The 26,248-nt window shown below is 32.5% G+C and overlaps 1 protein-coding gene across 1 annotated transcript in view; it reads right to left on the bottom strand.

Annotated features, from left to right (window-relative positions):
* Pgant2 (polypeptide N-acetylgalactosaminyltransferase 2) overlaps positions 1–24,369 on the bottom strand; it is a 230,077-nt gene extending 205,708 nt beyond the window's left edge. Inside the window, exon 1 of the mRNA XM_089635244.1 lies at positions 24,145–24,369. Within this exon, the coding sequence (XP_089491370.1) occupies positions 24,145–24,237 (93 nt within the window). The 5' untranslated portion in view covers positions 24,238–24,369. The remainder of the gene's footprint in view (positions 1–24,144) is intronic.
* Between the last annotated feature and the right edge of the window lie 1,879 nt (positions 24,370–26,248).

The raw sequence follows: 26,248 nt of genomic DNA, 5'->3' as shown, positions 1-26,248 counted from the left end.
CGTTTAAACCAGAGCAAAAAAGGTTTAGTTGCATTTAAAGATACACGGTGATTTTGTTCATGCCTATAACAAATAACAGAAAAAAACGTGTTTTTAATAATTTTCGGAGTTTACTTTGCGATTTTTTCTATCGAGGGAATTTAAAATAATTAACGTTAATCAATATCGATTATCAATAAATTCCAGTGTTTCAAACTCTATGAACATACAAATATATCTTGTAAGCTTATGAGCTTATGACTCATGACTGATAATCTCATCGGCAAATAATTTCTCTACAACTTCATCACATCTCTCCAGTCTTCAATCATTGTCATTCCCTTCCCGGGGTACATAGGTCTGTGATGGACTTGCAACGATAGAGCGAGTTAAACAAGAAATTTATTAATAATTAACTGAGATTACTCCTCATTAATCATTTTTTTAAATTTTTTTTATTTATTATATAAGTACATTTTTGTTTATTTGTTACAATATATGATCAATATTTCAGGACCCCTCTTCCATAGAAGCATTAGCTTGTGGCTGGAAGAGGAGTGTACATTGTTTTATTACAGTAGTAGTAAGTAATAAAAATTAAATGATTTTAAACTTATTTGAAGTGAGTTATTCTTAAGATTAATTCAATTGGAAACATTTTTATTTTTTGTAAGTTTGTCTTTAAAATATTTTTTCACAGTGTTTATTATTTGGATGTTATCATTAGTGTTTCTAATTTCTTCAGGTAGTCGATTGAAAAAAATTCTTGCCCGGTAAGTGTAATAATTTTGTGCAAAGGAAGTGTTTAATTTTGGGCATGGAAAAATATATTTAAGTCTAGTACGGTTTTCAGTTAGAAATTGATACTTGTCTTTTTCTTTTATGATTTGAATTAATGCATTTTTAGTATAAAGATCTTTAAATGAAGGCACTTGAAATTCTTCGAATAATCGATCCGTTGGGTAATCGGAAGGTTTTCGTAATATTATTTTAATTATTAACCTTTGTACAACTTCTATTGGAGTAAGGTTAGTTTTGTATGTGGATCCCCAACTAATGATACCATTAGATTACATTACATTACCATTCATTACATTATTATCATTGTTTCGGTTAAAACTTAAAACCAAATCGCATTCACTAGTAACCGATCTGTATCAATCTCATGACATTGATTATTTATTATGCCCACAGGTGTCTAATTTTAACACCATCTTGCAAAATAAAATAACAAGACAGAAAGACGAAAAAACAATATACAAATAATCACTATATAGTCGTATGTACATAAATATTGTATTGTAGTATTTGATACTTATTGTGGTGGTGGGTGTATTTAAATGTACCGAATTTATGTACACGAAGGCTTTAGACGCTTATTTCTGGAGTGGTTTTAATGTTTCTATGAGGAATACACAAGACAAAATTATGTCCATTCTTAGCGTGTCTTATGCTGCATATACACAGGAAAAAACAGCGGGAGTTGAACCACGAATTATGGAAAAGGAACAAAGCAACCGTAAATGGCACTTGCAGTTGCTTCGTTTATTTCACATAATTCGCGGTTAGACTCGCCTTATTTTGTCCTGTTTATACGCACCCTTATATCACCGTGAATAATGCCTGTGACAGACCACGCTATAAGCGCGCTATAATTTCGTGGCTTGGCCTATTACAGGATATCGCTCGCAATACATTCCCATTGGTAGTGAGTGTATGGTGAATAATATGCTGAAATAGGCGAAGCCATATTGCGTATGGTCGTACATACGAGTATGTCGCCTACCGAAAGATAATACACATAAAAATCGCATAGCGCAAGCGGTTTTTAAATATTTTGCAAATTTACCTTCTCTATAAATAAAAATGTTAATATTAAATGAAAAAATGAAAAATACACTTTGTAAGACACCACTTTTATTATGAATTAATATTAACAGCCAACCAGGTTTCGCTTAGCTCAAGCTTCGTCAGGGCTTATTAAATCAACTAGTTGAGCTGTTAATATTAAATCATAATAAAATTGGTGCTTTACAAAGTGTATTTTTTCATTTAATATATAATGTCACACCACAAAGTGTTTGCTTCCTTCAATAAAAAAAAGTTAATGTTCGTTTGTTAAAAATCTTGAATCTCCGAAAGTTCTTCAACGATTGCTATGAAATTTTTTGACATATTTTTGTTTTTATATACCTATATTATATAGATGTCATCTGTGACAGGTAAAAACATACTTTTTTGAAAAACTATTAGCTATTTTTTAAAGTAAAAGTAAAACGCGCTTCTTTTTCTCTATCTGCGCAAACAGTCTGAACCACAGCAATGCGTGGCGGGGTACAGTGAGTAATTTTATAAAAAAGTCAATCAAGAAATACTGTTACAAATACTATTAGCCATAAAACATTTTGTTAAGTTGTTTCTTATATGCGATCATAATTTTCTAATTAAAAAGTAGATTCATTATTTGGCAAGCTTTTATTTTTGATAATATAATTTAAAAATATGTTTTTATTCTATTCTGAAATTATATGAAAACCTTCAATTTATCCAGAACATATTTTTGATATTAATAAATGGAAAATATTGATTTCGCTGATAATTTTGGTCATTAAAAATACTACTTACATCACCCCTTACAATTTGTGTCTGGCTGTGAATCGAAGTCTTAGTTAATTCATAAATAAATATTCATGGTTTTATAAGGACGAGCTTTTCCCGGTGATAATTTCTTCCAACCAATTCGGATTAAATTGGGAAGAATTATTGTTGAGTATTACCGCAGAGTGTTAACGTTTTAAAAAAGATGGAAATTTAAAAAAAAAACGGATGTTTCATTTGAATCAACGCAGAGTATAATCATAAACGTAAACAATAGATTTAAATATAAGTTTGTGGATAATAATTATTGTACGAAACTGAAAAGTTTCATCGGCAACCACGCTATTTTCTTTTATTTCTCGCCTTCGAGAACGGTTGGTATTCTCAACACGCCTGTGGGAGTTGAGAGAATGGTGTATTCACATGCGCCACTATTCAACTAGCGCCATCATTGTGTGTGAAATGAAATATGGGTTCAGAGCAGTTGGCTTTCCAGCAAAAACAGGTGACTGACAGTAAAAACGTCTGTTGTAACTGGTGCACGAGCTTAGCAAAGCTATCCAGAATTCTTAATAATAAAAATTACAAAACATTTTTGCATTCATGTTTTTCTTTGAATGTTTTCAATTTGAATCTGTCAAAAATTTCTAAATAATCGATTAAATATTAATAAACCATAGATTTTAAGAAAGCAATATTTAAATATCTTTTATGTCAGCCAAACTTTATGTTCTCCCGTGTTTGATCAAATTCCAATAACGCAGTTCAACATGGAGGACTACGCCGCCACCCCCGTCGGCGTCGTGAGATTGCTGCGGGATTGTTTCATGAATATTGGGTAGGTACTATCAAAGACTGAGTCACCATAGATTGTTCAATCGTATCGCCTACAGAAAAAAAGCTGCCAACATTCTTGCAGTCAAGGAGCGTAGGAATAGTTTTACTGAACTGAATATTTATAGATCCTTATTCCCTAACTTAGCTGTATAGTATGTACATAATTAATTGGTGTGATCTATTCACTAACAAATTCTCAAAATTTTCATCTTCTTATAATTCTCTAACTTCTCCATCCTCTTCTTGCAACCCAAACTAGCTATACATCATTTTCTTATTTCTATATTTTATATTATAGTAATGTATAGATTCTATGTCCGCAAAATGTAAAATTCACCCGCCATAACACAGGGTTATCCCTAACATGGAGGGTGAAATATCACAAAAAACCACATGTGCTCTCTAAATCATATATCAATAAAATAAAATAAAATATATATAAACCGTCTTACTCATAATACATAATACGGAGGGATAAGAACGGGTTTTCAAAAACGTTACACATAATCACCGTAATATTTATTTATTGTAAGAAACAAACAGCAATTTTATGCAGGATGAGTTATACAAGAGGTCAAATATGAGGTAAGCCAAAATAGTTTCTTATGCTAATGTTGGTTAATATGATATAATACAAAATTGTTATTGGTTATAACCATGAACTGAAAATGAAATTAACAAAAAAGAAAAAAAATCATATAAATATATTAGAAGGAATAAGGAATAGGAAAGGGCAAGAGGCAGAGGAAGATGGGATGGGGACAGGAGATGCTCATGTTGTACCTTTTCTATAACTGTGCATTAATTTAATTAACATTTGTGGTCGTACGCTTGACTTCGTTTCGGTATTTCACAAGAGTATTATTAAGAATATCGATATTGTTAAATTGCGTGTTATAATGCGCGCATATACGAGGGATTGGAGAATTTTTTCTAAGGTTGGTTCTGCACGCGGGCAAATGAAAAAAATGGTTTTGTCTGGTTGGCCTTGTAGGTATGTGAATTCTTAAATAATTTACGAGTTCAGGAGAGTCCAGGCCGTTATTCAGAATTTTGTAAAAAAATATTTGATCAGATATTAATCTACGTGTTGATAATATCGCAAGTATTAGTGGCTGACAGATTTATAAACCGTCCGACCGTTAGGATTAGGGACGTATTACTATGGTATTAAGGCGGAGACCGCGGACTTTGTTTGATTTGTAAAAAGTAATAATAGGTACCCATTGGCAGCACTTTCAGAGAAAAATTTTAAATCGAAATAATGATTTACCAAATCAAACACGAAACGCATAATCAAAAGCATAACAAACCAGGTCAATGACAGCGCAAATTTCATTTGAAGAAACGTTAAGTTAGCAACTAAACGCGAAATGCAAAAATGACCCAGTGTTTTTGAGGATTGGAACAGAGTGGTGCCAGTCTAAAAAAATCTATAAATATTTTAACCTGAGTAGTATACGGCCCTCCTCACCGTATAGCTATACCAGCGCTGCAGCGGCGTATTAGGGAATCTTTATAAGTAAGAAGGCAAAAGTACTATCTGAATCGATATCGGGGTCGAACGATTAAAGGAGTTTTCGATTCAATAAGTTCTAGCTGACGTATACCCGCGTTGCTCAACTTTTCTCTCCTTTCTATAAATATAGTATGCATGTATTATATTTATAAACCTTCTCGAAGAAATTCTCTAAATTATAGTGAAAACCAAAATCCATTGCGTAGTTTAGAAAAACTAAGCGCACAAAATAGACAGACGCGGATAGCGACTTCCTTTTCATATAATAGAGATAGAAAGAAGAAAAGAAGAAGATATGTAGATAGACTGTGGATCACATAAGCCTCCAAAATGGACCATCGTATTGTCACGCTGCGACCGTGTTGATATCAATATTGATAAGTTGACATTTTTGGACAGCAGGATGCGAGTTAATGAATTGAATTGAAGTAGCGAAGGGTCAATTTTCAACAAGTCTGCGTCCTCTGAGTTTCAAAAGATGTCAATGACATCTGTTTGGCTATTAGTTGTATCTCAAACCATTCGTAAAATAAACGGTTATTCCTATACGAGTATCGTAGCTGTTAATAGTAAATGTGATACAATGCTATTTGATTCCAGAAATTATTTCATGACCTGCGGGAATGATTCGTCGTGCGTCGATAATTGAGATGTTATTATTTTTTTTTTAAACTGATGTATTTTAAAGTTCAAACGGGTAAACCAGCGAACGGTAAGAAATAAGGGAGGGTCGGAGGTCACAATGATGAGGGGATGGTGGAGCGCTATGTTGGTTATGGTTCTGGCAAAAACAAGGGGTCTATTGCTTGAAGTAAGAGAGATTGTTAGATGGCAAATTAACTACTTAAAGATAAGACTCTTGAAAAGGACACTTGATTAAATTACCATAAGCCAGCAAAAATATTTGCTTTCGAATATTGTTGACATGGAAAGTTATCACACCCCGCAAAACATGGTAGTAACTGCGTATTAAGGAAAAAAATTACAAAACAAAGTAATGACTATGTATTGTGTAGGAAAAATATAACATCCCTTAAAAAGGGTTATAACTGTTTTAAGGAAAAATATGACACCCCTCAAAAAAAAAATTTAAATACCAAGACCCCGCATTCTGAATTTCTACCGATATGACATAACACACTTTCCAATATATGATATTCATAGTGTTTCTTTAAATGCTAATTCTGCTCTATTTGAAATAGGTCGTACTTTATTAAATATTTTCACAGCAGGCGCTTACGCCTATTAATTACAATCTTTTTTATATTTTCGCCTTCCCTTATCACTCGTACTTACGTATCTTTCCTATTCCTTTAAACTCCAACTATCTTCTTCCTCTTTTGAAACACTTACAACGGAGCCTTAACAATAAAGTTTTTAAATATAAAGCGAAGTTAGTTCCTAAGGCTGTTAAAATTACCTACATTTAAAAAAAATAGGATACCAACAAAATGAAACAACAATGGGACCTATAAAACACGAACTTGAGAATTTACGTGTTTTAAATAATTAAGTTTGCATGTATTTTGAAACAACAAACAATGTGCCAATTGAAATTAACGATTCAGTTGTTTTAAGTAGGTAGTGATTGTGTATTTGCAGAATTAAATCGACGCTTTCCCGCTGTCATCGTTTTAAAACCGCTACATGACATCGTGGAAGTTTAGTGAACTGATACGCGAATTGAATAAACAAATAATAAGAAATATCAGTCACCAGGTATCAGATCTAGTTCGCACGAAGCTATGGGTAAATAAGAAAAGTAGCGCACTTTGATGTTCGATACAACATCAAAGTTTTATGCTAATGTTCCGAGGGAAAATCTACTACGCGGGATTCGTGAACTTTTCTGAAACGTGACCCACTTTTAAAAACGATAAAGATTCACTACCCACATCCACCTATCTGTAACATACAGTAGATGGAATGAGGGATAGTTATTTTTCTTAAAAATATAGAGAGTCCATTTAAAAACAGTCACCTCCAATACCGTAGAAAAGTGAGAGTTGTTAATTTATTAAGAGGAAGCTACAAGCCAAAAATGTGTATATTTTTGGTGGTTCCATGATAACTAAACACAGTGACAATTCAACACACTTTTAAAAAGTGATATCAAGTCATTAGAAACGATCGATTTTTTTAAAAAAACTTAATCTAACCTACTTAACTCAGTTAATAAAGTTTTTGTTTCATCACTTTCCATGACTTTATATAACTTTTTAAAGATTTGATGAATTATCATTGTGAGGATTTATTCGGTCACCATTTTTGGTATACCTTATATTGTAGGTAATAGGCATAAAATTGCTTGACAAACGGAGTCAGGAATCGTTAAATTTCAAGCACAAAACTGGTTTTTATTTATTTTGTAAATAATTTTATAAGAAAGCAAAAAAGTTAATTAAGCGAAACTGTCACAGATAATCTTAGCTATAATACTGCATTTTTAAAAAGTTGTTTCCTTTACGCGTTCATACATTTCTATTGGAAAAATATTTTTTTTAGTAGTTTACATTTATTTATTTTTTTATTTTTATTTATTAACCAATAAATTAACATACATTTTTTTTGGTATAATCCACCTCACTAGGCTGAGCCTGTTCTGAGGTGGCGGGAGTTTGATTTAATTTTAGATATTATATTTTTATTAAGTAATTTATTATTTTATTTGTATTCTACTCAAGCGAAGCGATAGGAAAACATAAAGCATATTTTTTGATATTCATGATGTAAACCAATTCGTTATAAAGATTAATCTAAAATAGTGATTTAGCATTAAGCTTCGCCTTAAGTTTTTTTTATGATAAAAACTAATTAATCACCTCTCATTATAATATATTTTTTTTGTGTGTACTTATTTGTCTATTTTTAAATTCGTGTTTTTTGATAAAATCTTGATAAAGAAGCCATTGACTTTGAAACATATAGATTATTATTAATTAAAAGTAGTGTTTGCATAGTTTTTCAATTTCATGTATAAAGTATGTCTTCAAATTATTGGTAAACCGGTTAAAAACGTGGTGCAGGCCTTACGAATGAATTAACAGGTTTTCTAGTAACATCTTATCCATTACATAAGCCAAATACGCGTGTTCCGACATCTTGATAATATATCAAAATGAAATGTGAAAATATTCGGATTTTCGTGAACATCGACATCCGAGATCGTGAAAATATATTGGTAATGTACTAAAAGTTTATCAGGAGACCTGTCAATTCATTCGTTAAGGCCTTTCATTTTTAACCGGATTACCAATAATTTAAAGATATTCTTAATATAATTAATAAATATTCGCAATAATAATTTTTCTTCGTGTATCTGTAATGTAAAGTAGACGGTTTCAAGGATTGTTATTTGTGTTTAAAAATATAGAAACTCATCTTCCAATTCTTATCAATACATTTCAGAACAGTGGTAAGTTACAGTTCAGTATGCAGGGTCCTTGCGAGAGGGTATTAGGTATTTTTGAGATGAAGATTTTGGAGCCATAAATGAAAAAACTGCCTGCCAGACAAGGGTAGAAATTTTAACTTATCAAACCGGTGAAAGAGTTGTCAAAATGGAAATAACACAATTTGTAAAACTGGAAATCTATCCTAACCTTACCTAAAATACGAGTAACACAACATTTTAAACAGTCGTAAAAATGTCACAAACACGAACTGTAAAACTGGGACAGCTGCAAAAGGAAGAAAATTTTACATAAGCGGTTACTAAAGAGGAAAAGATTTGTCAGGTTATTCGTAACACGGGTATGTTTGTTTTTTTTTTATTAAGAAAATGTATTTATAGAAGGGCGAAGGATAAACTAAGATGGATGTCTGTGTGGAGTTCAACAATGCTTCCTGGGCTTAGATGGCTGCATTGTTGGTCTCCACATAGATAGCCATCTAAACTCAGGAAGCATTGTTGGCCTCCACATAGATAGCCATCTAAACTCAGGAAGCATTGTTGGCCTCCACATAGATAGCCATCTAAACTCAGGAAGCATTGTTGGCCTCCACATAGATAGCCATCTAAACTCAGGAAGCATTGTTGGCCTCCACATAGACATCCATCTAAGCATTGTTGTCTATGTATATCAGTTCTGTTTATATAGCTGTGGACGACAAAAATGCTTCCTGGGCATAAAGATTATGAAGGAAACAGCAGGGGACGAGAGGAAGTTCAGGTGTATCCTGGAGGACAAGAATTTGCAAGGATTGTAGGGCCAATGATGACAATAAAGAAGGCGATTACGAAAACCTTAAAGGTTCACACAACACAACCAGCGGTTACGATGCATCTGAATCATAGTTATTGCATCACAGAGGAAAAATGATTATTATCGTTAAATTAGAAAGGTAAATGGCATAATATGCAAAAATTCTCGAGGTGGCCATCAAACTATTACTAGCGTGATGAATACACAAAGCTAATTATCATGCATTCGTATGTAATTTTTAATCAAGTAAAAGTTAAAAGAAAGCATTTTTTGTAATTAAACAGGAGAAGCTAACATAAACAATAGAAACGCACGTGTAACTTGAAAGTTAATCAACGTACTCAAAATTATGATTATTTTAATTCAGTGGGTATGAAAATGCCGACTAAATTAAAAAAACAGCATTTATTTATCGACGCTCAAATTTTAATTATTTCTGATGAACGTATTACTAAAATCACAAAAGTTTCTAGAGGGATCCATACGTATGTCAGTTATTTATATTTAAGATTAATAAAAACAGGACCTTACTATTCAAATATTTTATTAGTAATTATTGAAACTATTAAACGGTTTGAAAAATGTATAAAACGTTTTTCAATTATAAAATTGGTGTTAAGCACCAGATTTTTTTTAGGCGATGATATAGTAACTTCCTGACTGATCCCTCTAGAAACATTTGATATTTTAGAAATACGTACATCAGAAATAATTAAAATAAACCCCACCGAAAGATCGATTTTCTAGGCCTGCTATGGCAAAGTCGACCGAAGGTGAGTCCATTACGCCGGGCCGCGCGTCGAATATTGTTTTTACACGACTTCATCTATCGTTAAGATTTCCACTTTATTTTAGAGATTTGATAGGGTAAATTCAACCGCAGGTCTGTCCAATACACCAGAGCCGCGAGTCGCATATTTTTGTGCACGGCTGCTTCACTTACGTCGTTAAGATTCTGGCTTTATTTTAGGTTATTGTCTCGTCTTAAAGCCCCGTAGTGGGCGTTCAAAGATTCTTTGAAAGGGAGATATGTAAATATGAATTTTAGAAGGAGCGCGCTAATATTAAAAAAACATAATAATTAAATGAAAATGGTGAAAATATTTAATAAAACACGACTCGTTTAAAATACAGCAAAATCTCTCAACGAATTCTTCAATTGCATTTAACGATACACTTTGAAAATTTTCACGCCTATTTTATTTTTTATTTTTTTTTATTTTTATGTGACACTTCACAAGAGTGTCCTTGCCTGTGCAGTGTACAGACAGGGGAACTATGTCACCACCCAGTTGGGCGGCGTTGTGAGGCGGAATAAGGTAGGGGCTGTAGGGAGGGATTTGTTAATGCGGGCCTTGAAGAGGCTCGGATTATAGGAGGGAGGAAAAACAGATGCCGGTAGCTCGTTCCACATACGACTTACACAAAAATGAGTCGTAAAAACGGCCCGTTCTCATGAAGCCAACGTCAACCGAACGTGCACCGGTGCATCAGGAATCAATGCTGCTAGCTCCTTGGAGCAGGCTCCATTTAAATACCTATAGAACAGACACAGCATGCCTACATTGCGTCTATGCATTAGAGAAGGCAATCGATCTGTTAACAACGGATTGTCAATCAGACAGATCGCTCTCCTTTGCACAGATTCAACAGGTTTATTAAGTATTTTGGGGCACCAGCGCAAAGGTGGCTCCCAAATTCAATAGTTGGGCCGAATTGAGACTTGTACAGAGTCAGCAGCTGGTCACTGTTGAAGAATCTCCTAGCCCCGTACAAGACGCCCAACTTTTTGGAGGCCTGATTTACTCCTTTGCCTATAATATATTAAATAGCTGAATAAAACGTTAAATCATTTTCGGAGCTTACTTAACAATTTTTTTCAATAAACGTTTCGGCACAACAAATGTATAGGATATTATCTTAAAAAATAACATTTTTTTAAACCTTGAAAACTTAAAAAGTTTACGAGAAACTTGTTATAAATCGGTAGAAATTGGGTATGCGGGGGGCTTAATGTAAACGATTTCTAAGAAATTGATTAGGTTATGAATTATTTGCATGCTGCGTTCACGGAATTGTGATTATTTTTTGCGGTTGATAACCTAATGCGGTTGGTCCATTGCGAAATAGGCGTAATTTGCATAGAAATACGATCGTTTTTCAACAATTATTAAAAAACAAGAGTTCCATGTTATTAACCTAGACAAAACCAAGACAGAATCTGGAAAAGCATCATGAATTTGATAACTTTTAAAGAACTGTCACGGTAAAGTCTCGTAACACCCTCAAGGCACCTACATAAATAAACTTATTGAAGAAGTTTTCTTGTTTGTAAAATAGATTTATAAAACGGTAACATGTTTTTAAATTATTTATATGAAGTTGGATGTCAGAGAATGTCACATAAATCAACCTACGCCGAACAGTCGTAACAGTTGTGTTACGCCCAAATGATAATAAAGAAAGAAAACGCCTTAGGATAATTTTATCCGGTAGTCGATCGAGTACACAACAGTTATATTTTATGTCATTGAAGAAGAAGATAATACTAATGAATCTAAACGAAAAATGAAACAGAACAAGACACAGAAAAATAGAAAGATAACGATCACAACTAGGAATCGAACCCATGATTTCTCGTCTTACCACGACAAGCGTCTTAAAACACTCGGCAATTGGGACCTATTTATTACAAGCCATATTTGTCGATCTCATGTTTCAAATTCAGAATTAACAATATCACCTCGCAACAAAATTTTTCCCATATTTTTGGCAACTACCTTTTTAAATGATCACAAAGGTTCTAATGAAATTGGTTTTTAACCTAGATAGTGTCTCGGATTAGCATATCCGATTTTTGTTTATATGGGATACTTTGGATACATATTGAGGAACAACTTTTTGTTTAACTTATTTTGAAAAATATACCCATTAGTGTAATATATCATTGAAGAAGAAGAAGATGATACTAAAAATCTAAAAGAAACATTAAACAGACCAAGACACAGAAAACTAAAATATAACGGTCACTACTAGGAAAAGAACCCAGGATCTATCGTCTTACCGGAAGAGGCGTCTTAAACCACTCGACCATTGGGACATTATTTATTTAAAGTCATATCATTCTGGATGACCGTCAATATGGTTTTAGACCCCAGATGTCAGTAACATCAAACCTCTTATGTATCTCAGATTTCTTATCACAAACTCTCGACAATCGGGGACAGGTGGATGTTGCTTATTTCGACCTGGAAAAAGCATTCGACAAGGTTGACATCGACATTTTTCTAAATAAGCTAGCTTCATTTGGTTTTTCCAAAAGACTACTCTGTTTTTTTGCTTCATATTTTCGAAATCGTAGACAGTTTGTTTATTATAAGGGTTCCAGTTCTTTGGAATTCATAGTTTTTTCTGGAGTTCCTCAGGGGTCTATCCTTGGACCACTTCTGTTTCTGATTTTTATCAACGATATTGGTTCAGTCATCACACATTCGCTGTATTTACTATTTGCAGATGACTTGAAACTATATCGCTCAATAAAAAACCATCTTGACTGTATTCTCCTTCAACGTGACATTGACTGCGTCTCAAACTGGGCCAAAATAAATGGCTTGAACTTCAGTACACCCAAGTGCAATATCGTCTCGTATACAAGATCAAAGAAACCGCATGTATTTGAATATACAATCAATGAAATTATTCTCCAACACCTAAACCAAATCAAAGATCTAGGAGTTATTTACGACAGCAAACTAACTTTTCACCAACACATCGATGATTTAATAAGCAGAGGATACAGGCTTCTCGGCTTCGTAATTAGAAACTCATATCCGTTTCGTAACACAAAAACACTGACGTTATTATATAACACACTAGTCCTAAGTGTACTTGAATCAAACTCGATCATCTGGGCTCCACATGAATTAACATACACTTTACGCATTGAAAGAGTCCATAAAATTTTTTTAAGGTTTTTATTTTCGCGGCTCTATGGACGTTACCCTTGGCTTTACCCATCGATTTATATATTAGGCATGACCAATTACCACTCCCTAGAGACACGTAGAGGTATTGCTTTGCTTAAATATTTTTTCCAACTAATAAACGGTCACTTATCTAATAATGATATACTGGCCCAATTAAATTTCTTTGTACCAGAGTCTCACTCTCGAGGACGTCATCACAATCTTCTATATAGTAGAGCAAGCCGCACTAATTTATTAATGAACTCACCTGTGGGGAGAGCTACGTGCTTTTTGAATGCGGTAGATAAAAAATTAGATTTATTTTTTGTGTCCTATAGCGCATTTGCGAGATTTTTGGCATTGCATATACACTGCATAATTGGTACAATTATAACGTCTTAGGCTATATTACTTGTAATTGTTATAAATAAATGTACAAATTATATAAATAAAATAAAAAATTAAAATATCCATGATTATTTAAGGAGACTTTAAATATCCTTTTACCTTTCCACAAAGAAAAAAAAGTTTTTTTCAATTATTTATTTGCTATAATAATTTATTTATTACCTGTAATTGTTATAAATAAATGTATAAATTATATATAAATAAATAAATAAATAAATAGATAAAATAAATAAATATTTGCCGATCTCATATTTCAAATTCAGAATTAACAATATCACCTTGCAACTAACTTTCCCTGTGTGTTTTTCTAGTTGTAACCGTTAAAAGTTGTTCCTGTATAGTATATTTTATGTGTTCACACTAAGAAGGTACTTGCTTTAAAAAAATATGTTTTAATTATACATGTATATAATCGTCCAGGTAATCTGTTGTAAATTTATTATGAAGCTAGTTAAAAGATTTTTTTAAATATATTATATTGCGCACTTTCGCGGTTTAGAGTTTTGCAAGCACCATACAATTTTATGGGACTATTTCTCAAAGTTTCATTAGGTGCTCAATAGCAACTTTATGGTACCCTACCTCCTAAACTTATATTGCACTTCATCACCTAAAAATAACATTAATCATCATTTATCACATTATCACTAAAAATAACATTAACTTGTGGATAAACTAATCGATTTGCAAAAAGCCAATAACCCGTGATTAGGCCAAAACTTTGTACATTTTATGACTGCCTGGAGAAAGGTCATGGACGCTTTGATGTTTTTAGCGATTTTAAGACAACAAGTAGGCACATAGTACATACAGAGACGTATTGATTTACACACGAATAAAGCAGATTTGAAAGCACCAGTTAATTTATTTTACATAAATGGATTAACTTCATTTTGAGGACACACAAAGAATGCTATTTAATTAAAAATCTCTTAAAATTATTGGTAATCCGGTTAAACACGAGACTGCAAGTCGCTTCCTGATAAACTATTAGTAAATTTGTAATAAAAGCGGAACACGAGATCATGTACCTACGTTTGTCATAATTATATAAAGGGTTTTCCAATAAGAGGTGTTATGTTGATATTCAATCGTTAAAGATCAATGGTTTCGTTGCTTGTGTGTCTTGTTGAAAGTAAATGTTGTCCAGATCAATACCATCCAATTCCGGCCATAAAAAAAATTAATCATCTCTCGATAGCGCAATACATTCACCGTAACTGTTGATCCAGCCTCATTTTCGAAAACATAAGGTCCAATGACCATAAACCGCACCAAACAGTCATACGTTGAGGATAGAGATACTTTTCAAAAATAACTCTTGGGTTTTCCGAGCCCTAGATGCGACAATTTTGCTTGTTGACGAAGCCACCGAGGTGGAAATGGGCCTCATCACTCAAGATGATTTGCATTTGATTCACTCAAGTGAATTTTAATAATTTCAATGCGTTGTTGAAGCTTGTATCGTTCCATTTTTATAAATGGCGTGGTTTCTACTTGTCAAATGTCAAAAAATGACAGCTTCAAAAGTAACATCTACCGAAATAGCGAGCTATTCAAAATAACACCTCTTATTGGAAAACCCTATATATGGAGTCCCTGCTGCTGTTCCAAACCGTCTGGAGCCTGTGATACTATGGCATCCCCAATTAGGGTATGTTGTGAGGCTGAATGAAATGTGGAGGGGAAGGAAATGGGCAAGAGGAAGGTGAGGCAGTACCTGGCTATTCAGATCTGGTCACCAAACAAGGCCAAAGACAATTCAAGCAACGTTTCAATTCTGAATGGTGGTATTACACCAGGGCGATATTGAAAGTATCTTCCACTCTGGAAGGTGCCGCAAATATACTATATATTATTTTTAATTAGTGTATTGTCAAATAACACAAATTAAACAAATAAAATTTACTTGCGCACTCCGGGATTCAAACCTGTGACCTCAGGCTTGTTAGTCGAAAGCCTCAACCCTCGATCACGGAGGCCGTCGACGATGGAGACGAACACATATTCCGACATAGTGACAAATCATTGATATTTTACTAAAAGTTTATCAGGAAACCTATCAATTCATTCGTTAACTGCCCGCAATCCCGTTTTAACCGGATAACGAATTATTTAAAGAAATTCTAAGGACGGGTTGTTTCAGAGAATTTTATTTAAGAAGTTTATTTTCAAGTTCTGTTATTATTTAAGTTCTGTCAAGTAACTAGCCTACAGAGATATAATAACAGAACTTGAATAGGACATTCATAGAACCCGAAAATGAACGTCGAAAAATTCATTATAAATTAGCAATATTTTTTATCAGTGTGTTTTTTCGCGAACAAACATTTTAAGGAAAGAACTCTCATTTTTATTACATTATAATTGCTTTGATGAAGCATTTTAAAACAACATTGAGTATTATAAATTCAGTACACAATTTAAAAAAATATAATGTAGCTATACATATTTTGTACTATTTTTGTAAATTTAAAAGGAAATACCTTCATTTGCGAAAGTTAGTTTATAATAATAAACATAAAACATAAACACTGCCCAACATAAATACACAACCAGGGCAAAAAGCGAAAATATCCTGATTACTCCCAGTTTAAACACATCCTTTGGACAGAGAAATAATAAATTCCATGCTATAAAATTGTTCAATGCTCTACCAAATGAAACCAAAAAAATAAACGAAATGAGTATATTTAAAACAAAAGTCAAAACATGGCTTAGAGATCAAAGTAACAATCAACTTACAAACATTATGAAGACAATGTAAAGACAATTCAAAACTAAATACAAAAAATTAAGAAAAACTACAGGCCGCCTCAGAACAGGAAACCCTAGTGAGGAGGACTGTGAAAAAAATACAAAAAATATACTTATATTATACTTTAAACCTACATAATGAACAAATTTTGCTATTGATATTAATAAAAAAAAAAAAAAAAAAAAAATGTTGTCAATTTAAGATTTGCAAAGATGTCGAGCAATTTTTTTTTTTTTTAATATTGTGATGTTTTAACTACCACTAACTAGGTGGTTTCATATTCAAAATTATTTTTACAACAATTATTAAACTATAAAAGTGACTGTGTTTTTCGAATAAATTAGAAGTGATGACAAAACACACAGCAATGTAAATGTGTAATTAAATAAACAATATTTTTTATCGATGGCACGGTTCATTATGGATACATTTATGTGCGCGAAGGAAAATATAAACGCTATTGATGGGTGTACCCACGTTAATTTATTCACATTAAACAAGATATTCAAATCAGTGTATTTTTCACGGCAATTTAACACGAGAGAAAAACAATAGTAACAATTATATTATTAGCATAGAGATTAGCGCAACGAATGTCAAAGATAAATAATTTGATGCAATAAAATTACCTAATCAATTTGAATCATTAAACTAATAAAAAATATAAAGTACACGTTACCACAAAGTCAAATATTTGGACCACTATGCAGTAAAGGTTTTGAAAAAGAATTAGGCACGCGACACATTACGCTATACACATCATTGCTTGGCCACGCAAATATAGCTCGCTTATAGCGTGGTCTGTCACAGGCTTTATGTAGTCATAATTTATGTGGAAAAGATCATTAGAGAGAAATAATTCACAATTAATCGAATTCCTGACTAAATACAATACATTAATGAATTTCAAACCGAAATCCAAAAATTATTAATGAAATAAAAATGATGACTTTTGACTATACAGGGTGTATCGGCACGTACCCGACAAACTTTAACCAGCTATTCCTTAGCACATTTGGAGTAAAAAATGTTATGGGCACTTTGCTGTCCGGTAACATTGTTTTTCAATTAAAAACAAAAAAAAATATAAAAAATTCACACTCCGTCACTGTCATTGGAATTGTTTCTCGTGTTCAACAGCTGTTATTAGCAAGTGTGTCAAAAAGTGTCCTCGCTCTTTCGTACACACTAAATAATAATAGTTAAAAATGAGACGAATGGTGCCGTGCCATTTCGTTGTGATTGTAAAAGCGCGCCAACGTAGGTACGTACGTACATTATTCAACGAAACTCGAACAAAATATTGCCAGACGGGTTTTCAAACTTTGACAAAGGATAAAACATTGGTGACATGTGGTGAAAATATGAATAATAAATTTTTTATTAAAAAAAATGTTACCGGACAGCAAAGTGCCCATAAAATTTTTTACTCCAAATGTGCTAAGGAATAACTGCTTAAAGTTTGTCGGGTACGTGCCGATACATCCTGTATAATGTCGAAATGCGAAAATAATATGATTTTCATGAATACGTGCTCCGACATCGTGATAATAAATTGCTCTTTTACTAAAAGTTTAACAAGAAACCTATCAATCCAGTTATAATATCAATAACAATCCATAACATTTTTTACTCCAAATGTGCTAAGGAATAGCTGGTTAAAGTTTGTCGGGTACATGCCGATACACCCTGTATGTGCGCAAATTTAATATAAACCTGTTGTTCTATAAAAACGTAGGTGAGTAGGTAGTAAACAGAACCAAAATACCCGGCATTGCCGCAAGAATTTGTAAAACAAAAATCCAACGTTTGAGGTAAAGGTTACTTACGTATCTATTGTTAGATATTATATTTTATTTGTGGTTAGGGAAATACTGATATTTTATTTATAACTAGCTGTACCCCATCACGAGTTAATGTAGCTCAATCTGTCTGTGCAGATAGAGAAATAATTCAATAAAATCATCCAACAGATGGCGCTGTTTTTTAAAAAAAGCAAGTTTTTACATGTCACAGGCGACATCTACGAATATATAATATAGGTACCTATTTAAAACACACGCGTATAAGAATGCGACGTTGTGTCAATATTTCAAAGCAATTGGTGAATTTTGAACGATCGAACATTTACATTTTTATTTATATAAATAATTTAAGTTATGCGAACTAGAACTGTTAGTACACTCACAACATCGATATAAAACCAAAACTAAGATTAGCATAAAACCTCCTGATAACTAAAACAAATTAAAATTACCTTCCAAAATAACCTCCTTAGATGACAATAAAGGTTCTATCAAATTCGACTAAAATTAATTAATTCTTACAAAACTAATTTAAAAGCAGGTACCTTGGGATTAATGTACTAACTAAACACAAGTTCAATATTAACATATCGCACAATATAGATGAATATTTTTTAGTACTTACTTTGAATTTTATTTACTCCGCATTTATTTACATACGCGTCATTTACATGCATTTTCAAGAAAGCTGTATGAAATAGGAAAATCCTATAATACATTTAACAAGACATATTTTTTTTATGATCGATACATTTAATTTTAACTACAAAACAAAATTTTATTTGTGTGAAGTCTAAAGCAGCAAAACACTCGGAAAGTGAGTTCTGGTCTTATAAAATATGTACTGTTTATATGTATTGTGATTTATTTTTGGGGTATTATGCCGTGTTGCGCAACCTCCTTCTTTAGCCGACGTTTCAGGGATACCAGAACACTTTCAAGCATGTAAACTCGGCCACCCTGACAAATCGGCAATTTAATTAATTAATCTGGGAAGACCCAAAACACATAGAGCACGCCTAATTACGGACGCGATTGAAAATCATAAAAAATCTCGTTAATATTATTAAAGACGACGCGGCGCTAAGCTCAATAGTTTTTGGCATCTGGTAATTGACGGCTACACCAAAACTAAACGCAGAAAACTATTTTAAAATCATCTCTTAGAGGATTGGATTGGACAACACGGTATTGCATCTACATACAAAAGCACACGCTTTCCCACAATACAAGGCCTCTAAATCTATAATAGCCATGTAAAATTTTAAACATCCGGATGAGGTAAAAATTATGAGGCGCAATGACGCCATTCTATTTGTATAAAGAACAGAAACTTTAAATTGAATAAATTTAAATGATCCACAACTTCTTGGAAAATAAGAATCTAGAAAATGAAAAAAATATATACATATATTTATACATCTGTCCTGATGATGGACACTGTAATGCTGTCCGAAACGTTGGCTAAAAAGGAGGTATCGCAACACGGTATAATACCCCAAAAATAAATCACTACAATACTGTTGGCCGTGGAAATCTCAAATCATTTCTGTATATTTCTTCTAGAATTTCCAATAAAAAAGAGACTGTTATTTAATATGTTAATTTTTGTGCAAAAAGTCATGAAAAACCAAATGCCAAAATATTTTAAGGATGAAATTGTTTTTAATAGAGATGTTCATAATTACGAAACCAGAAATGTTAATAGAATTAGATTGCCACATATGAAGAAATCAAAATCACAGAACTGCCTATTGTACAAAGGACTAAAGATGTGTGATGGAACGCCTGAAAGTCTGAAGAAAGGAGGAAGAATGAATATATTTAAAAAGAAGTGTTATGTTTATTGTAAAAATATTCAAAGTTACAAAATTAAATATTATCTTGTTTATATTAAAATGTTGTATAAAATAACTCAATAAATAATAAAAAATATAAAGGTTAAAAAAAGTATAAACAGGTTTTGTACTTACGACACAAAATTAAACGTTTTAACTCCGAAAAACTGTCAGAATATCAAATAGTCCCGGTTACAGCTACATTCAAGCTTCCTAAAAATCCAGAAAACCTAGCCGTGCAAGCCTAAGAGTTTATTTTGGTGCCAGCATGAATAAGAGATATAGCGTATCCCAATCCGCACAGACTCCATCTGGGATAACGCAAACAAACTGGGAGCTTTTTCAACCCTCTTTCTCTGATTGAACCAGATGTGCTGCTAAATAAGTAAAGCCCGTGCAATGGCAGTTTCCAGTCAACTTGTCCGTACAGTGGGATATAAACAACAATGTCGGGAATGGAGTCCTGATTTTGTAGTGGGTAGAATTTAGAGAAGGGTCTATGCGTGCGATAGGCTTTCAGAAATCATTTTGGTTAAATTCGTGGCGGAGCGGAAAGAACCTAATGGGAATATTACACGATGTTTTTTTTCATACCGATCCCCATATGGAAACTATATCAGGACCCACGTATGAAAAATAATTGCTTGACCCGATTATTATTTTCGTACTCAAGATTTCATTTAGATGGTTACTATTACAAAAAAATAATATTTTGGAATTGTACTTAAGAGAATAATAACTAAAATTTAATATTGCTTTAGTGAGCAAATAAATGGTTATTGACTATACTACCAAAAGGACGAACTTTTGAACGTAATTATGTAGAAAGCAGATAGTCCATAATTTTGGCAAAAATAAGATATTCCTGTCATTCTCTGTTCTACTAAAACCATCTAGGCCGCTTTCATATAAAATTTATAGTAATCGCCTTCCAAAATATTTGTTGATCGCGAAAAATAACTTTTAACTTAATAAAATGTGCAGAAAGCGCCCACGGCACTCAAAACACTTTAAATGTGGATATTTCTCAAAATATATTTACCAGAAAACAGCCACAGTCAACTGGTCGACTTCAGCAATATACCTAACATTCTTACAATGACATTACTTTCAGCAGAAAACGTTCACAGCGCTTGTATATATTTAGTATGTTTGGTATGTCTGGCTATTTTCTGCAGATTGCATATTTCACGTAGCAAGATCAGAGTGTTGCATATTTGCAGAGCTACAGAAGTCAGCCAGACCCGAAAAAATAACAATATCTAAAAAATCTATACTTAAATCTACTTTAAAATTATAAGTAATTGGTATCTATGTATTATTCATAACTTTTGATGTTAAAAAAATATATTTTAGGTGGCGTGTAGATTTTATTATTCAATCTTTAGACAAAAGTGCCTTTTCTATGTTCGAGTCTTGTATCAGGCTGCTTTTCAAACTAAAATGAAAGGATTAAAAAAAATTAAGAAAAAAGTGATGATTTTTAAGATATTATAAAGAATATAAACAATGTAAATAAAAAATATTTAATATGTGGAATATTTAACAAACCGGCTGACGTGTACCCGGAGTTTGCTCAACTTTTCTCTACTTTCTATAAATATAATATGCATGTATTATATATTTAAACCTTCCTGAAGAAATTCTCTAAATGAAAGATCAAACCCTGAAAATCAAAATCCGTTGCGCAGTTTAGAAGAACTAAGCGCACAAACAAATAAACGCGAATGGCGACCTCATTTTAGTATAATAGAGAAAAGCATCTAATTAAATAACGGGCGTGAGAAGTTTCTTTTCATTTCTCACAATTTCAGTAAAAACACTTTGTCATAAGTCGTAAGTAAAAAAGTTTTATTACCCCAATTAAGACTTATCATTTACATGATTTTTTTCCTTTTTTCGTGTAAATTTGTAAGAGAAAGCGAACGCTTTTGAATGAAATTGGATGCTGTGAACAATAAACCCCTCGAGAAATTCAGTGCCTTCATCTGCAATGCTACGAAACTGGATGGCCTACGCCAAAATATGCCTCGGAACATATACAAATGACACGACAGAATCTATATGTTGTTTTTCCAGTGAAGCGAATATTTCAGAAAAGTATCATCTCTTCAAATGTTTGAATTAAGTAGACAAAATACTGTTAGTTTTGTTTTATTTTTGGCTGAACCGTTTCACTTTGCAACTTACGGTAATAATATTGAAAATTAAGGGAAAGTAACATTTAGTCTACTTAATGTTACTTTCCGTAGACTAAAGTAACATTTAGTCTACTTAATTTTACTTTCCGTAGACTAAGGACGGGTTGTTTCGGAGAATATGAACAATTCATCAAATTTCAACGTTCATTTTCAAGTTCTGTGAAAGATTTTTTCAAGTTCTGTTTTTATTTCAGTTTTGTCAAGCAACTAGCCTACAATGATATAATAACAGAACTTGAATAGGACTTTCACAGAACCCGAAAATGAACGTTGAAATTTGATGAATTGTTCAAATTCTCCGAAACAACCCGTCCTAAATGTTACTTTCCCTTAATTTTCAGCTTACTTAATTTCCACCACAGTAAGCGGAAAATTAAGGGAAAGTAATATTTAGTCTACTTAATGTTACTTTCCGTAGACTAAATGTTACTTTCCCTTAATTTTCAGCTTACTTAATTTCCACCACAGTAAGCGGAAAATTAAGGGAAAGTAACATTTAGATGTGGGGTATAAATGTGGTTATTCATAATATTTAACTGCGTAACTGCCGTTAAAAATACCAATCTGACGATGCTCATAGCAGTGTAAAACCAGTTTGACATCAGGTTTGGGACCAACCCAGGCGTAGTGTGTTCAATTCCTCAGCTGGCTAAGTCCTCCATCACAACACAAGTAACATTTTCCGCTCACTGTGGTGATAGTACGAGATTTTTAAATATTGTCACGTGATTCGTAACCCCGAAATGTATTACATTCTTTAAGAAAAATAAAGGTAAATATTTCCCTAATCGCTGCACTTTTAATATGCACAGATTATGCAAATTAAACTTCGTTTCAGGTTAATTACTACAAGAAACAACGATTTACGTGGGGATAACTGGTAAAAATGCATTATAATTCGATTTTCACTCAAAATTCTAAATTTATCTTATAAAAACCATCCCTTTGCCGCAATTTGGAACTTTTTTGTATGGAATGACACTTGCAAAAGTTTCGTTTCAATGTAAATACTCACAAATTACTTAATTAACCGAAACTAAGAACCCAATAACCTATTTTTTCGAATATAAATAGTTATTTCTTGTATTAATTGTTGAAACGAAGTGTAATTACCATAATCGTAAGATTTTATATTGTACAAATGAAAACGAATTGCATTGTAAAAAAATAATTTCTATACACAAGTATGTACCAAGTACATAGGCATGGCAATTCGCACTAACGTAAAAAATTTAAGCATTTGTTGAACTATTTTTATCACCACGTTTTCAAAACTAAATTTTACAAAAAAGCTGTCTAAATTTAAATGTAATTTTGTTTATGCGCAATTTCACGCCATTCTTCCGAGATTATTTTTCTGAAGAGCGTAAGAAGAGAAGTGGGGGTAAGTTGGGAAGGGTAAATATAATGTACCACCCTCAGAGCACATGTACCGCATTGCTACATTTCACCCCGCACCCCCCATCAGATAAATTACACGCGCAAATCCCCCATTCAACAAATCCCTTGCAATAAAATGCTGAACATTTCAGACTAATTAAATATCATTTTTCACCAGTAACTTATTCTTGAATAGAAAGAAGCCAGAAAAAATTATAATAGTGTGTATTATTTAATAAAATATATATTTTAAATATTATTAATTAGTAAAGCGCAAACAGAATCCGACAAGAATCTCACGTGTTCGTTATTTGAAAAAAGATGACAGCGTGTTTTTGACGTTAATATAATAAATAAATACACGTAGTTTGTTTATAAGCATAGGTTGAATACAGTGTTGAGAAAATACCACATTATACGCATTTTCTCTTTCAATTACGAGGAATTAGATTTAATGCACAAGATTTTTCGGGAAACTTGAATCGATTCGAGCAAAATAATTTAAATAATAATCGACGTTCCGATCGACATTTGAAAGATTCATGAATGAAACTATTTATAAAATGAGCTATACGAAACAGAAGACACACGTCTATTGATTATTTCCGATGAATGGGAAGGGAGAACGGTTTATTATCATTCATAACAAACCTTGGATGTTCCCGAGGGAATTTGCGTGAAGCACAGGAGGGCAAAAATCCAAATTGCGACGAAAACTAGGATAATCTTGAAGTTGCGTCTCATCTTGGCACTTTGTTTTGTTACGGGAAGTTTAATTATTATATATACACAGTCTATTTACAGGAGCAAATGTCACGATCGATAGATGCTTTGCCAGTTACCGCCAGCCGAGCATCGCGCGGCACCGCTTGACGCCATTTACTAACCGACTGAACACCGAACTGAAGTTCGCTCGGGACCGTTCGATTATGCCACCGCTGTTGGCTCCCCCCACTCCCCTCTACTCCCCCCTGCTCCGTCATGCGGTGGGTGGCGGGAACGTTATACTTTATTATGATATACCTACTTCATAACCGTACTATCGCGCATATAATGCAAAAGAAACGTATCTGCATTTCTCATGTTTTGAGAAAACCACAAAACAGCGACTGAGGATCCGTAGTAAGCCTTCAAAAAGAAAAAGAATATGGTTTGCAAAGGAGATATTACGTAAATACGATTGTTAGAGGGAGCGCGCTAATATTAAAAAACTTAAACAAAAAATGTGAAAATATTTAATATTAACAAGTCGGGTTGTTTACAATAGAGCAAAAATCTCTCATCTTAAGATACAATGTAAATTTTAATACCCATTACGTTAATGGGTATTAAAATTTATCATTATAAGTTAATTTATCGGAGCATGTTTTGAGTGAAATTCATATAATTATAGTTTCGGCTCTGCAAATGTATGGATATTATCTCAAAAAAACAAGAACATATAATAATAATAATATAATATTTTGCTGATTTGTAAAGCCCCGTTTTTGTGAAAAAATCATCTCAAGAGCGCTGCACAAATAAATATACTTGGCTTACAAGGATTTATAGCTATAATTAGTGACTCAAATCTAAGACTTATAGCAAGTGACTTATAATTAAGACTTATAACTGCTGGCTTCAAACTGTGTCTTAACATTAAGAGACTTATAACTAGCTTATACGTAATGTAAAAAATATATCTGAACAAAAAATCATAGCGGGAACAGTAGGGGAAAATTAAAATGTTCTAGATAAACATTTTATAAATCAGTCAAATAATATCAAACAACCACAATACACAGTTATTTTTTTCTGTAATCACTGTAAAAGAGTTAATTTTTGTAAAAAAATCGTTTCTCTTTTAATAAATTTATAAATATAATTCATATTCATTTTCGCACGTATGGTACTTTCGCATTATATGAGCGTTATTATAAACGGCCAATGTACTCCAAGTTCATACCAACCAAAATAAAACATAATAAAAATGTTATTTTTCTATAAATAACTTCTCTCTTATGTGGTTCATCGCATTATCTGCATGTGTGTAGGAAATTAGTTTGTCGTGACACGTTATAAAACCAATGTTTTTTTTTATCAAACAGATATCTTCTATTGATTAACAAAAAAATTTTTGGCGTTGTATTCAGTTATGTCACAGAAATTTCACAATTCATCAAATTTTATTAATAAAAATTCAAGTCTTGAGAAAGGTTTATTCAAGTTCTAATACTATTTCATCGTGGGCCGGTTGTTTCACGGATCTTTTGATGAAATCTTCAAAACTCCAAGTTGAGCTGAGGTTAGATTTAAATTAAGTTTTAAACATTTTTATTTAAAACAATTAATAAATACTGTACAATGAATAGATAGCATTAATTAATAAATATTCCACAATATCTCAACTGAATTAATGATATTGCGCACGCGACAGCAACTAAAGAATTTGCGATCTCCGTATTATTATTATCCAAGCATAATAAACAAGAATTGAAAAACACGCCCTGACAATAATTCATTTGCGTCACCTTCATTGTAATAAATTGATCGGAAAAATATAACAATAAATATAACGAAAAGTAATATTTGTTATTTATAAATACAATTAAATTTAATGAATAATTCAATACATCAAGAGATTAGTGGTAAGCAAAGGAGCAACGATTAAATTTGGCGCGAAATCTCAGTTCCGTTCAGGTGATCAATAATGTTATGATAAAAAGTGAAATATTTAGCATCAACAGACATCTATCGGTTAAAAATGTAACTTCTT

This window comes from Hesperophylax consimilis, chromosome 9 (assembly GCF_061612785.1).
Source record: "Hesperophylax consimilis isolate HC1 chromosome 9, BYU_Hcon_1.0, whole genome shotgun sequence".
NCBI classification, from domain to species: domain Eukaryota; kingdom Metazoa; phylum Arthropoda; class Insecta; order Trichoptera; family Limnephilidae; genus Hesperophylax; species Hesperophylax consimilis.
This window is presented reverse-complemented; position numbering and strand designations above follow the sequence as displayed.